Here is a 14,725-nt window from a genome sequence, read left to right as displayed (position 1 = left end):
TTTATAATGCGCAATTTATAACATGGAACAGGATATGCATAGCATTATTGATCCTTAATCAAAATGACAAGGTACAAAATTTATATTTGTAAAGTACAAAATTTCATAACTCAAGATACAAAACTGTATGCCTGCCTGCTGATGAATGCCGATATGCTGTATATGATTTTGTTTTTCTAACAGAAGAGAGTGTTCCAAAGAGCAAGATTTTCTCATTATATAGTTGCATTTGTCTATGGATTTGTTTTTTTTGTTTCTCATTTATTTGGTGTGTCAATAAATGTATTTAAGATTTGTCTATGCTTCAGGGCATCTCGTGGTGGTAACATCTCATTCCTGGGCCTATCTATTCCCAAAGCAAAGCTTCAGAAAAGAAAGAACAATGAGGAAAATGAAGAACCGGTCAGTCTTTCTTTTCTCTTATTCCAGGAGTGGGATTGTCGCTGTCTTCTCTTAACCCAGGCCTTAATACTTTAAACTACAGTTTGCCCTGCTTGTTATTCTAGTGTGCTTGAGGGATACATTTATACCTGATGGTAGAAAGCTCAGAGATCCAAGAAGACTTTATGCACCTGGCCGAATGTATCACATTGTGGAAAGAAAATTCTGCAGGTAGATCACTTCCAATGTCGTGTAATATTCAAAGTTGTTTAAGCATTCGTTATATGCCTCCTGTCAAAAGTTGTTTTCAGAATCATCAGATTCTTGTCTATATTATGGAGTAGACTGTTGCCTTATGGTCCAATAGACACGCATTTCTGCTAAATTATTCCTCTTTTCATTTCATGTTCCTCCTGATATGATGAGTTCCTCTAAACTTTCGAGCACAACAGTCTTTGGTAGAGCCTAGATCTTAAATTCGCTAGATGTATCTCGGAACATAATAGCCAACAAATTTTCCTTCAATTGGATCAAGTTATGTTGACATGATAACAATCAGTTCTATGTATAAAGCTATTTTTATCTTATCTTATCTATGTTTGTGATTTACACAGTGCATCACTGCATCCAGTTATCCTATGCAATGATATGCAAACTTGATGTTTACATGTTATGGATCTTTTCTATTATCCTCTGAAAATTCAGATGTTAAGTTCTTACTAGTTTTCGAAAGTGTTATAGATGAAACTTTATTTACTTTGCTGTGCACACAGATGTGGGAGGTTTCCTCCCGAAGTAAGAACTTCCATACCAGTTGATGGAAGATTTGAGCATATTGTTCTGTCGTGCAATGCCACATCTGATCATGCAATAATTTGGATAGAAAGAGAATCTGAAAGTGCTAAGTTCCAAGCAATCTATGAGAAGTTCAGCAAGGAGAAAGCTATACATCTGGAGACTCTGAAAGGTATCTTTATTAAATGGGTTTTATTGGATTGTTGTTTTAATTTTGGATATTGTAAGCCTAATTTTGATAACATTATTTTCATGCAGCATTGAGAATTTTTCTGATATATTTGTCACTATGAAGTAATGCACTTATGCAAATTTAATTGGACTATAATATAATTGCTTGTGGTTCATATCAAAATATATGTGAACTGACTGTTGAGGATATTTGATAGATGTTGTGAACAAATATGAGGAAGAAAAGGAAAAGTTATTCACACTATATGAGCAACTTGCATATTTTTTTTACCATTTTGATTGTAATGAAGAGAACACACACATAAAGTAGCAATCAGATCTGATATTTGTTCCTTGGGTGTTACTTTATGTTTATGAAAAGAACACACACATAAAGTATCATTTTGATCTGATATTTGTTCCTTGGGTGTAATTACCATTTATGTAATGATATGATATTTTGGGTGTAATGAAAAAAAGGAAAAGTTACCATTTACCAACTTGCAACAATATATATATTTCACTACAGAGGAATCCTCTCTGTAGTGAAATGATTTTATGATTCAATTTGGTATCAGAGCCATGCAAAAGGTCATGAGTTCGAATCTTCGCGCCACCCCAAAAAAAGACTATGGTTCACGTGTTGCTTGGAGCCCATCAAAGTCAATCGGCCCGCACACGTGAGAGGGCGTGTGAGCATAAATATAATATAAACATAAATGTGCAGTCCAACTATCAGCGCTTTTAATTGGATATAGCATATGATTCAATTGATTTTATTTTTTTTTACTAGGGGTGGTCGAAAATGTATGATGTTCTTTGCCTCCAATTTTCCGACTTCGGACAACCAACTTTTCCCGGCGACAAAATTTTCCGACGTAGTATTTTTGTGGTCGGACATACCAACGAGGATTTTTCCAACCCCAAATGTGGTCGGAAATGTGGTCAGAACGGCCATTTCCGACCAGATTTGGGCGATTTCCGACCACTTTCCGGTGGTTGAAAAATCGCTGATTTCCAACAGTGACAACACAAAATATATACACATGTTATATATTTACTTATTTTTCAAATTTGATTTAGACAGAATTTCACAACACAAGACATAGAAGTTCATAACATAAGACATAGCTACTAATTTTTTTCAGATACAAAATTCATATTTTTAAGGTACAAAATTTCATAACACAAGACACATAAACTGACAACATAAAACACATACACATGAACCAACAACGAGGTACAGAATCCATACTCGTAAGGTACAATTTCATAACACAAGACACAAAAATCAGAACAAAAGACACATCCACATATTATGTATTTATTTATTTATTTTTCAAATATAATTTAAGTACAAAATTTGTGTTCATAAACATAGAATTTCACAACACAAGACACAAAAATTCACAACATAAAACACAACTACTAATTTATTTTAGGTACAGAATTCATACTTTTAAACACTGTTGAAAAAATCCCCACTTAGGCCGCCTAGGCGCTCCTAGACCGAGGTGAATTGCTCACTAGACGTCCGCCTAGCGCCTAACTCGGCCGACTGGGCTGAGTTAGCGGCCGACTAGGCCGAATAAACTCGCCCAACTCGATAGAGTTAGCCGAGTTAACTCGAACGAGTCGACATTGTTAATTTTATTATTATATTTATATATTATATATATTTAAATTTATTTATTTATGTAAATAAGAGAAGTAAGAAATATATATATATATATATATATATATATATATATATATATATATATATATATAAAATATAATATATGACATACACCCAAACACATGAATTATTTTTTGTTTTTATAAGTCGCCGCCTAGGTACCGCTTAAGCGCTAGGCGCTAGTTTACCGCCCAACTAGCGCCTACTGCAACCATTCTCTTAAAAGTACAAAATTTTATAACAGAAGATACAAAAACTCATAATATAAGACACACATGCACCGGGTACACAGTGCACTATGAACCACTAAACCCTAGCCCATGACATAAAGATCGTTTATAGTGTGACTGCAAATTTTCTAACTATCATAACTGCTCATTGGATACTTACCGATCCTCATCCTCATATCATTTCAACTGGATTTATTAAAAAGAATAAACCACAAACTCAAAACAATCCTTTCTGTTAGAAAATAAAGTTGAATTTCACAATAGAAATGCAGAAGAAAAAAAAATCATCATAAAATGCAGAAAAAATCAATGTCATAATATCATTTTGAACCGTGTCAGATATAGATATAGATATGGATAGTGTGTCTGCATAAAAGCAGCAGCAAAATTTACTTTAAACATAATACATACTACCCTCTAATAAGGCTTACAGAAAGTTGGACGATACACCACCGGGCACCGGGGGGTAGTAACCAATTGTTGTTGCAGCTGGCTGCAGCTCCTGTGTGAAATGTGAATGATATGCTTGCAGAAATGATCTCCAGGTTTTTATCCGTCAGTGCAGGTAAGGGAGATTTAGGAGTTCTCGACAACCATCAGTTCTAATAGCCACCGCGCTTGCTAGGGCATTCAGATGCTCGGTGACCAGTTCGCCCACAGTTGAAACATGCACCACCGAAGTTCCTGTACCAAGTAAACTCCATCAGATTTAAGATTCAGCACCTACAGACTACAGTATATCTATTATCTATATATGCAGGTGTTGGGAGGAGGCCTGTGAAGGGCAAGTCCAGCACCATGTGGCTAGAGGGATTGTTGAGCGGAAGCCAGTGAAGGGTCAAGTTCAGTACCCTATCTCTCAAAAATGTGACTGGCGGTCTATAAGGAAATAAAGTTGCGTCTTCACTACTAGCTATAGTTTTTTGCATAGTGGTAAGCGCATGATCCTAACAGCAGGTTAACTTCAAGTGTAATGCCCAATTGCAAATAAGGATTTATTGGTAACATACCTATCCCTGTTTCCTCCTGCTGATGATGACCGGTTAGATCTCATATCACCGATCAGCCAATCACTTCCTCCCCTTCTTGATCTCCCACCCCGTCTAAACCCATCATCCAAACCATCAAGGTCACTTCCTCCCCTTCTTGATCTCCCGCCCCGCCTAAACCCATCATCCAAATCATCACTATCATTATCAGAGAATCGACCACTAGACCAGCTCCGGGAAGCTCCTCTACCACCTCTTCGGTCCCTGAACCCTCCTCCTCGTGAGCCCCTATCCCTGTTTGAAAACCTTCCGTAAAAATCACTTGGAGGGCCATCATCTTGCAAAGCTGGCAACTGTAAGAGACAGTAAAATAGTAAAGATCACATGTAATCACCAAAATTCATATCAAACTCAAGGCCAATATTCTGGAGATAGCATATCCAAGAGACAGTAAGTTCAATTGTAATGAACAATGCAGAAGTTATTAGAATGAGAAACTGTAATGAGCAAATCAAAGCAAACCTTTGTAATCTTGGTTATAGTGTTTCCAGGAGGCAATGGCTGATTTAGGAGCTCTGTTGCAACCTCCTCTGGAAGATCAAAAACAGCACCATTAACCTGACCACAAAAATGGTTTATTAGAGCAGCATGCACATGAGAAGACCATAACGCAAAGGTCTCTACAGTTATCAATAGGGAGATGCAATACAAAATATATTAGACAGAGACCCAGTTACACACCCGTTCATCTGCAATTATCTGTATTTTTCCAACTTCATCAGCAGCTGCTGAATAAACATCAGACAGAAACCCAGTTACAGATCTAGCAGACATGAATCCTCGAGAGAAACCAGTGTCCCGTGTAAGCTGCAGCGTAACCCATCCCTGCAGTACAAATACAAGTTCATAAAAATCATTGATAGTAGAACAGATTAGGAATATACACTTATAGGACAATGAATTCAAGCAATCCTTTCATGCATATCTATCTTATAACCAGGGGCAGCCAGGTCAAGCAAAAGAAGGGAAAATGGCAGAGGAAGTCAAAGTATGGCAACAACAGGGAGGACAAAACCTATAGGCATCACCCCCCCCCCCCCCTCCCTGAAGTGAGACTCTAGGTCAAACTCAAGTGCATGAATCAACCTATAATATTGAAGCCAAGCACAATTCCAAAGACCTATAATTTACCTGTTCATGAGTAATTAGAGAACGAGAAGAAGGAGGCTTTGCAAAACCACCCAAGAGAGCAAGCGCAGCAGCTAGAGCATTGACTCCTTGTTCCTCCATTAACTTGTTTGCTGTTGGCATGAAGTACTCAATGGACTCAGAATGGACCCCACCAAGGCTAACTACCACTTGCTCAGCTGATGACCCCAAAACCTCATTGACTGACGGAGGACTAACAAAGTCAAATCTGCACCCCACATCACGCTCAAGAGATCTAACAGTTCGCCTTTGGCTACTAGTGAACATCAGAATAGCATTGCCTTCCTTTCCTGCACGTCCTGTTCGACCAGAGCGGTGCACAAAAGTCTCGGGATCATTGGGAAGTTCATAATGGATTACCTGGACAAAAATGTAAATCAATGACAGGAAATCTTTAAGAATGATGCCAACAGTAAACTGTAAACCAGATCATTTTTTGGATAGGTATTAATGGTGGTTCTATATTACTACTGTTCTTCACAACCAGACTAATTTTGAGTTACAAAAGTAGTGGTGCCAAGATGAAGAGTTATCACCAACGATTCAATCACATGTCTTATTTAAAGCATCTAAATTGGATATTGATTGTTCATTTCTAGTTGTCTCTGAACTAACATACTTCCCAACTGCTTTCAAAGTATCCATCAAAATAAGCTGAACACTTCAAAAATTCGCATGTCTTTGGTAGCATGAAAATGCATATCATGAAATTCATGAATGGATAAATTAACTTACCAAATCAACATTGGGGATATCAAGCCCACGAGATGCAACATCAGTTGCAACTAGGACTGTGAATTTTCCTTGCCTAAATCCATTTAAGGTTCTTTCTCTCTGATGCTGGGAAATGTCACCATGCAATGCTTCTGAAGGAATGATGTTTGTTAATGCCATGGAAACCTCATCAGCATCTTTCTTTGTCTGTGTGAATACTATTGTCTTCCCACCCTTAGCATAAACCTGAAAGATTGTTGAAAATTTAAAGATCAGAGGACAGGAAATACATAACTTGCCACCGCTAAACTTACACATGCGGAAGCAAGTTGTTTTATACTCCATAAAAATAAAAATAAAAATAAAAATAAAAATAAAAAAAACACAAACTGTTCAATACCGTTATAAGATCACTGAGAATAGTCCGTTTTGAGGTTGCTGTGGTCGATATTGCATAGAGCTTGATCCCCTCAGCCAGCTTTTCCTCTTCATCACCAACCTATGGAGAAAAGACAAAAAGATTACTTATAAAGTTGAGGTTTGACTCTATCAAGTAGCATAACCATGTAGCACAATTTTTAATTAAAATGTAGACCTATATGCTTTAAGCAGAACTTCAGAATTAGCAAATGAGATTTTAAACATAATGTGTTAGTCAATAACATTTTATTTCGATGAAGAAAGATTTCACTGGCATGCATTGATCAGTAATTATTGAAAAGATTAAGGAAAACACTATTTCATAAGGAGAAGAAAAATTACCAAGTCAATTGTCAGTGGATTGTTCAAATATTTCCTCGCTAGTTTCTTTACCCAGCCAGGCATGGTTGCAGAAAATAGCATGCTCTGCCGCTGTGATGGAAGCTTTTCCAAGATTACCTCCACATCCTCCTCAAACCCAACCGCAAGCATTTGATCAGCTTCATCAAGTACCAAATACTGAACTTCCCCCAGCTTCAGGCTATTATTGTTGATCAGGTCAATGAGTCTACCTGGAGTTCCAACAACAACGTCAACCCCACGGGAAAGTGCACTTTCCTGTGTAACATATGAGACTCCTCCATATATACAGGCAGTGTTTAAGTGCGGCGCAGATTCTTTTATTTCTTTCTCTACTTGTTTGGCTAACTCTCTAGTAGGTGCAAGGACCAAAACTCGAGGCAGTCGTCCCCGCCTTCATAAAAAGAAAGAATTTTTATCTTACTCATCAAATAATTGAAGTAGCATTCAATTCACTCTTATGATTAAAATAATACCTTTGAGAAAATTTTGACTGTTCATCTTCAGTAATCCTTTTAATTATTGGGATACCAAATGCAAGTGTCTTCCCTGTCCCAGTTTTTGCTCTAGCAATTATATCGCGACTTTCCAATGCAGGTATCAATACAGCTCTCTACATAAAAGTGAGAAAGGAAAAATAAGAATAATGAATAAGAAGTTTCCTCTATAAGGGGCAAACACTAGAGTCAAAACACATATTCAAAATGAAAAAGTGAACTTTTATTATAATTACTTAAATGAATAAATATAAGCTCCACAAGTGCATGCTACAAAATAGTCAATACAATGGGATGCAACACACACTGGTATACATAAAACCAAAAGGTTGATTGCCATAGGCAAATTAAAGACAAGCTTCCACCACCGCAAATGGAAAATGATATAACCAAAGATTCAGATTTGATTATGCTCAACATAATGCTTTGGAAGCAAATTTATCATCAGGAGTTCAGTAATCTTGAGCCAATTTACTTGCAATCGGTGTCAATTTTAATACTTACCTGACCAGTCACACAGTAAGAGTTAATACCAACCGGGGTGGTCCGAGTATAGTAGCCTGCCCACATTTAGTCCTAAACTTTCAATTCAACCACCAACTTTTAAATTTAACCATACTTAATCCTTCAACTTTCAAGTTAACCACCCATAGTCTTTCAACTTTCAAACTCTAGTATTAATTTTACCCTTACTTAAATTAAAGGAAAGACCATTGGTGGTTAAATTTGGAAGTTGAAATACCAAGGGCAATTAAATTGAAAGTGTAGGACTAAACGTGGGTGTTACTATACTTGAATAGTCAGAGGACTCCAGCTGATATTAACATTAACATAGTAATTATGACCCCGAAGATGAGTTTCTACATTCACCAAAATAATATAATCAACAATTGAAGGCTAAGGACTTAAACTTGTTATTCGGCAATTCAACAATGACAAAAAAAAAAAAAAAAAAAAAAAAAAAAAAAAAAAAAAAAAAAAAAACAGTTACACAACAATTTAATATATATGCTCTAAGAATTGAGGGACAAACAAACCAGAAGGAAAATACAGTACCTGAATTGGGAAAAGATTGGTAATCCCTCGTTTCTCAAGAGTCTCAACCAACTGCCGAGGCAAACCTAGTTTGGAAATTGCAAGTTCATCGTCACTATCAGCCGCTCCAAGCTCGCTCTCATCCTCATCGAGCTCCGAATCATACTCAGCGTCGCTGACATTCAAGGAATCCTTAGCGAACCCCCCGAGCCCCTTGAAGGCCTCCTCGCTGAGCAGAGAAGAATTGGGAGTGACCACAGCCGAAGCAACAAACGGGCTCGAACTCGAGCACTGCTTTGAACGAACAAGCGACGATGAAGAAAAAGCTTTTAGGGGATTGAAATGAAGCTTCTCAAAGGATTGAGGGAAAGATAGAGGAGGAGTAGAAGTAGGCCTCTTGGAATGTTCTAGAGACGGGTTAGCTTGGAATATGGAGGAAACTCCAATAATGGAGGAAGTGTATGCCATGGCGTGAGAGAAGAAGAAGAAGAAAAAGAAGAAGAAGAAGAAAGAAGGGGATAAGGGTGCGGTTGTATGGGGTTTAAGGGAAGTGAATGGGAGGACTGTATTTGTATGGTCTTATAAAGCTCCAACGAGGTCCGGAGCGAATTAGGATATTTCGGGTATGGGACTATAATTTTAAACTTTGATACTACGTAATATTTTAAAATTTATTTGATTATATTTTTGTTAAGTTTTTTTTTTAAATAATAATTATGATTTTTTACAATGTAATATCTCATTTATCTAGAACTTAGATATTACTATAACTAGAAAATTACATGGACCAAAATAATAATTAACTCCATACATTTTACAGGCGGTTTGGTTTCCGGAAAAATAATTGAAGATAAATGAAATTTAAATTTCATATAAATGGAATTACTAAGAAGATTGATTTCATTGTTTGATTGGTGAGAAATAAATTACTATAAATATTGATTCCATTGTTTGGTTAGGTTTGAAATTGTAAGGGATATAATAATTATAAAGATCAATATACCCTTACACAATAATAATGATAATAAAAGTAATAATAAATTATAATATAATAATTATATATTTATTATAATAATATACTCCATAATAAATATTATTATACATATTTGGTCTTGAATACATATGGAGTAGAAAGAAGAAAGAAAGGTGTGAGAATAATATTGGCTTTGGGTAACAAATGGCCAAACAGCATTGGCTTTGAGAAGGAGATGCCAACATGAAGTATTTTCACTAATCGACATCCAATAGAAGAAGGAAGAATATATTGCTAGGTTAAAAAATGGAGGTGGTGGATGGGTAGAAAGAGGAAGAATCTATTGCTAGGTTAAAAAAATGGAGGTGGTGGATGGGTAGAAGGAGAGGGGTTGAACCCACTTGTGATGGATTATTTTGAGAAACATTTTCAAACCAATGGATGTCAGGGAGAAGTTTCTTTGATTCTTTGCAGCCCCGCATAATTGAGGAAATGAATAATGGGATGCTCATCGATCTTCACCATGTACATGGACAAAGCACCCATACCAGATGGTATTAATTCGGGATTCTTTAGAATTTCTAGAGTGTGGCGGGAACAAATGTGATTTGTTTTGTCTTTGGTTACCTGAATGTGAGAAAGTTTCCTTATGAGTTAAATGATGCTAATGTAGTGCTAATGCCCAAGAAAATGATCCGGTGACTAACATTCGACTTATTGTAGTTTGCAATGTAGTCTACAAGATAATGGTCAAGATGATAGCTAACATAATGAAATGCTTGATCAAAGTAGTTTTTGACTCCTAGAGTGTTTTTATACCATATACGCTAATTACTAATAATATCTTAGTAACAACAGAAGTGAGACATTTTCTTATGAGCGTATGAGCGTGTTGTGGACATCCTCAGCAAGACTGTAGAAAGCAAAGTTGCCGGCACGGACGACGTGATCGAGGAGAAGTTTACAATCCTGAGCGCACTCCTCAACAACTACCATGTCGACTGGTCAAGGGTAGTTTACGATTTCTTAAAATCGTATGTTGAGCAAGTAGTCCACGACCAAACACTCACCAAGCAGGTGGGTTTGGATTTCTTGTAGTCGAGCTGTTGAAGGCTAAGGAAGTCAAGCTCCGAGAAGGTGTCGCAACCCATCGCAATCACTACTACATGCGGACTAAGCCTCCTGGCTCTAAGTCAAAGGCAAAAGGTCCAGCAGCTGCCACTACTCCCACCAAGAAAAAGACTAAGGCTCCAGCTACAAAAGAAACACCAACAGTAGCCCCAGCGAAGCCCAAGCAAGCAAAGAAGCCTCCAGCTTAGGCCAAGAGCTCTTCAAATGTTCCCCTGGCCGAGATGGTCAGACTAGCTCAAGAGAATAGAAGGAAACAATCTCAGGCACCTCGAGCTAACCAACCGAGAAGACCCGACCGACACCCCTACCCAAAAAGCCGAAGCATGCAGTAGGCTATGGCGCAACTAGGCCAAAGAAGGTAGTGAACGAAAGGTTGGCAGAAAGAGTAGTCGAGACGGCGCCAACCCAGGGGGAACAACCTCAAGTGGAAGAAGCTCGAGAGGTGAGCAATGCCGAGCCCTCCACCCAAGTGGTAATCAAAGAGATCCCTCTAACCAAGGAGAGGAAGACACTGGTTAGAGAAGTCGAAACGACTCGCAAGATCAATGTTTCAATCTCTGTTCAAACTCGATCCCTCCCACAAGAACCTACGCGAGTAGCAGAGGTAACGAGCACGAACGTTTCCGATGTCATGGCTAGGATCGCTCGTGAAGCCGGCGAGAATGTAAAAGAAAGTATAGCCTCCGCTCAGGACCTAGTCCAACTGAGAAATCCAATAAATGTTGATGTCGACACAACTACAGAAAACACCTTTAACGTCAGTTTTTTTAGCACTTTTAACGTCGGTTAAAAATTGACGTCTATCTAGCAGACGTTGTATGTAAATGATACGACGTCGGTTGTAAAAATCGACGTCGTATGTATTTTTTAATTTTTTAAATAAACAAACGACGTCGGTTATCTAGGAAAACCGACGTCGTTTATTATTAAAAAAAAAGGATACGACGTTGGTTTTCTGAAAAACCAACGTCGTTTCATATATTAAAAAAATAAATAAATAAAAGACGTCAGTTTTTAGGCTAAAAACCGACGTCGTTTAATTATTAAAAAAATTATACACGGCGTCAGTTATACGAAATAACCGACGCCGTATGTAATTTATTTATTTTTTTTAAATAATAAACAACGTCGGTTTTTGCTTAAAAATCGACATCATTTATTTTTTTTTAATAATTAAATATATTTTACGAATCCACCTAAAACCTGTACAGTGCAGTAATATTTACAATTCACACATAAGTTTCAGAACTTGTGTAACAAACTAACATTTGTAATCTCACAATTGATCAAACTAATAAATTTCTCAATTAATCAAACTAATAAACATCACAACTAATCAAACTAATAAATTCTGCAATAACTAATAAATTTCTCAATTAATCAAACTAATAAACATCACAACTAATCAAACTAATAAATTCTAGTGAATATTCAACATAAATCTCACAATTCAACATAAATCTCACAATTCAATAACTAATAAACAATAAGTATTTAACATAAATCTCACAATTCATCAAACTAAAGAAGTAATCTATCAACCCATTCATCAATTAAATATTGGCACCATTTGTCTCTAACTTCATCAATATTAATTATCTTTTTTATTGTAAGGCAATCTTACTTGTCTCTCCAAAAGCTATAAAGTTTAAAAGAGATAAAAAAATTAATAAGTTAGTATTTTAAAAAATATGAAGGAGAAAGATACTTTATTAAATTACTTGCCTTATTCATTCCCTTGTATGTTCCCAATGAAATGATTTCCAAAATAAATTTCATCACATAATATCCGCATTCAGTACCTCCTCTTTGTATGGCACACTACATTTGAAGTAAATAATATAATTAAGATTTTATTAATAAAAAACAATAAGATATATGTACTTACCGAACATGTAATTCATTTTAGTTGACGACTTGTTTTCTTTCCACCTATTATGCTTGTTGCCTTCAAAGACCTATTAATATAAGACATATATAAAATATACATAAATGATTAACATCACTATATTAATAATAAGTATTAATTATATTTATAAATTTACATACGTTTCAATTATATCTTTAATATCCTCACATGGCGGATGACCAAGGGAATCACCGAATCAAACCAATAGATTTCATGTACTTTAGGACAAATAGCCATCAACATCCAATGCCCCCTACAAATAAGAATTTTATTAGTTTATAGTATATTATATATAAGGTATTGTATTTTAAAACATAATCAAATGCTTACTCGAAATTATATGGGGCTAAATAGCAATCTTTCGTCTCACCATATCCCATGGTTTCACTTATATAGTTGATCCTCCCATTTCTAGTCGTCAGTTTCGGTTGAATCCAATTTGGATCTAAAAAGCCATACTTGGTTTGTGATTGAAAACCATATTCTTTATAAATACCCCTACTCACAATCTAAAGCAATCATATAAATTACTAATAATTATGTTAAATAAAATTAAAACTATTTTGATCAAATAATACTAAAAACATATTACCTTATAAAGAACTGAATAATAGAAATATCTAAGGTATCCATATTCAATAAGCGCATGATTTCCAAACTCTCAAGTTGTAATTCATAATCAATTTTACCCACAACACCACGAGGCATTTGCGTCACCACATTGTGTTCAAAACTACAAGCAATCTTGTATGCCTTTCTGCATGTTCTACGCAAAGAATCCGGATCAGCTAAAGTCAATTCATGATGATGAGATTTCACAACTGATTCAAAAGTCGATTTGGTTTTTCCTTTTAACTGTGCATTTTAATATAAATAACAATTATTATTTTTTAAAAAGTAAATTGTATACTATTTTAAATACAAATATATTTATAGCGTACATACCTTATCAGCTTGAGTACATAACTCTACCAGCTTCTTTGGCCAAATAATAAACTGTTGAAATGCAGAACCTACAAGCTGAACTTCACTGGTGAGGAATGGTACCTTTGCACATGGATCAATGATTTTGTGCTCACCTTCACTTGATCTACATTTAGTGTAACCCCATGAACTTGTCCACCAGTTAGGGGTGTAAACGAATCGAATCGAGTCAAATACTTCAGTATTCGATTCGAATTCGATTATTTTGATGAGTATTCGAATTCGAATTCGTTTAGTGTTCGAATCCTAAATTCCGATTCGTATTCGATTCGACCAATTAAATGAATATATTCGATTCGACTCGAATATTCGAATTCGAAATGGATATTTTAATTTTTTTTTTCTAAATTTTTCAATAAATTAAGATAAAATATAACAAAAATTACAGTGGCCGTGAGCAGTTGCTGCCCTGCCCTGTTGAGTTGCTCTCCTTGTTGCCGTGCTTCCTTGCCACGACGGTGGTCTACCATGAAAAAGGGGAGGACAAGAAGAGGGCGAAGCAGTTGGTGGAAGAGGCAAAGTTGAGAATTACGGCTGTCGAACTGGGAAGACTGAAGGGTGAAGCACTGAAGCGGCTACTCTCACTTTTATTTTAGTTTAGGATTTATTTTACTAGTTTAGTTTCTTTATATATATATATATATATATATATATATATATATATATATATATATATATATATATATATATATATATATATTCGAATATTCGAATACTATTCGAATCGAATCTATCCTGATTTGTATTTGGATTTGAATAACATTCGAATTAAAATGTGTATTCGGATTCGGATTCGTATTCGAAATATTCGAATTCAAATATAACTATTCGAATTCGAATCACGAATCGAATCAAAATTATTTGATTTGTTTACACCCCTACCACCAGTGTAGGCTATCCCAAATGCTACTGGACGTCTAGTGGGGTCTTCCAAGTACAATTGGCATCGTGCTCCTAACTGCATTAATTAATGAAGAGTCATAGAAAATATTTTTAATAAATAATAATAATAATAATAATAATAATAATAATAATAATAATAATAATAATAATAAGGTTAATTATAAACAATTACTTACCGCCGGTAAATCAACAAAAGGGTCTGGGGAACTAGCTTTTTGACTGTCATTTTGTGGTGAAACATGCTCACATATGACATCATCTTGCCTTGATTGTGCAGCTTGATGAAGAGGAGTCTGCATATTACTGAATTGTTGCATCATCTCAGCAATCCGTGCTTCTAATCGTT

General features: G+C 35.8%; 1 protein-coding gene across 1 annotated transcript; it reads right to left on the bottom strand.

Annotated features, from left to right (window-relative positions):
- Nucleotides 1–3,522: 3,522 nt before the first annotated feature.
- On the bottom strand, nucleotides 3,523–9,037 carry LOC116006582 (DEAD-box ATP-dependent RNA helicase 3, chloroplastic). Its single transcript, XM_031247015.1, has 10 exons — nucleotides 8,501–9,037; nucleotides 7,424–7,560; nucleotides 6,930–7,341; nucleotides 6,568–6,666; nucleotides 6,189–6,413; nucleotides 5,436–5,813; nucleotides 4,986–5,129; nucleotides 4,767–4,862; nucleotides 4,266–4,597; nucleotides 3,523–3,939 (listed from the first exon to the last, which is right to left on the bottom strand). Exons 1-10 carry the CDS (start codon nucleotides 8,945–8,947, stop codon nucleotides 3,858–3,860), a joined length of 2,352 nt encoding a protein of 783 aa, XP_031102875.1. The 5' UTR covers nucleotides 8,948–9,037; the 3' UTR covers nucleotides 3,523–3,857.
- Between the last annotated feature and the right edge of the window lie 5,688 nt (nucleotides 9,038–14,725).

The sequence above is a fragment of the Ipomoea triloba genome, chromosome 15, assembly GCF_003576645.1.
Source record: "Ipomoea triloba cultivar NCNSP0323 chromosome 15, ASM357664v1".
NCBI lineage: Eukaryota > Viridiplantae > Streptophyta > Magnoliopsida > Solanales > Convolvulaceae > Ipomoea > Ipomoea triloba.
Note: the sequence above shows the minus strand (reverse complement) of the source record. Positions and strands in the feature narration are given on the sequence as shown.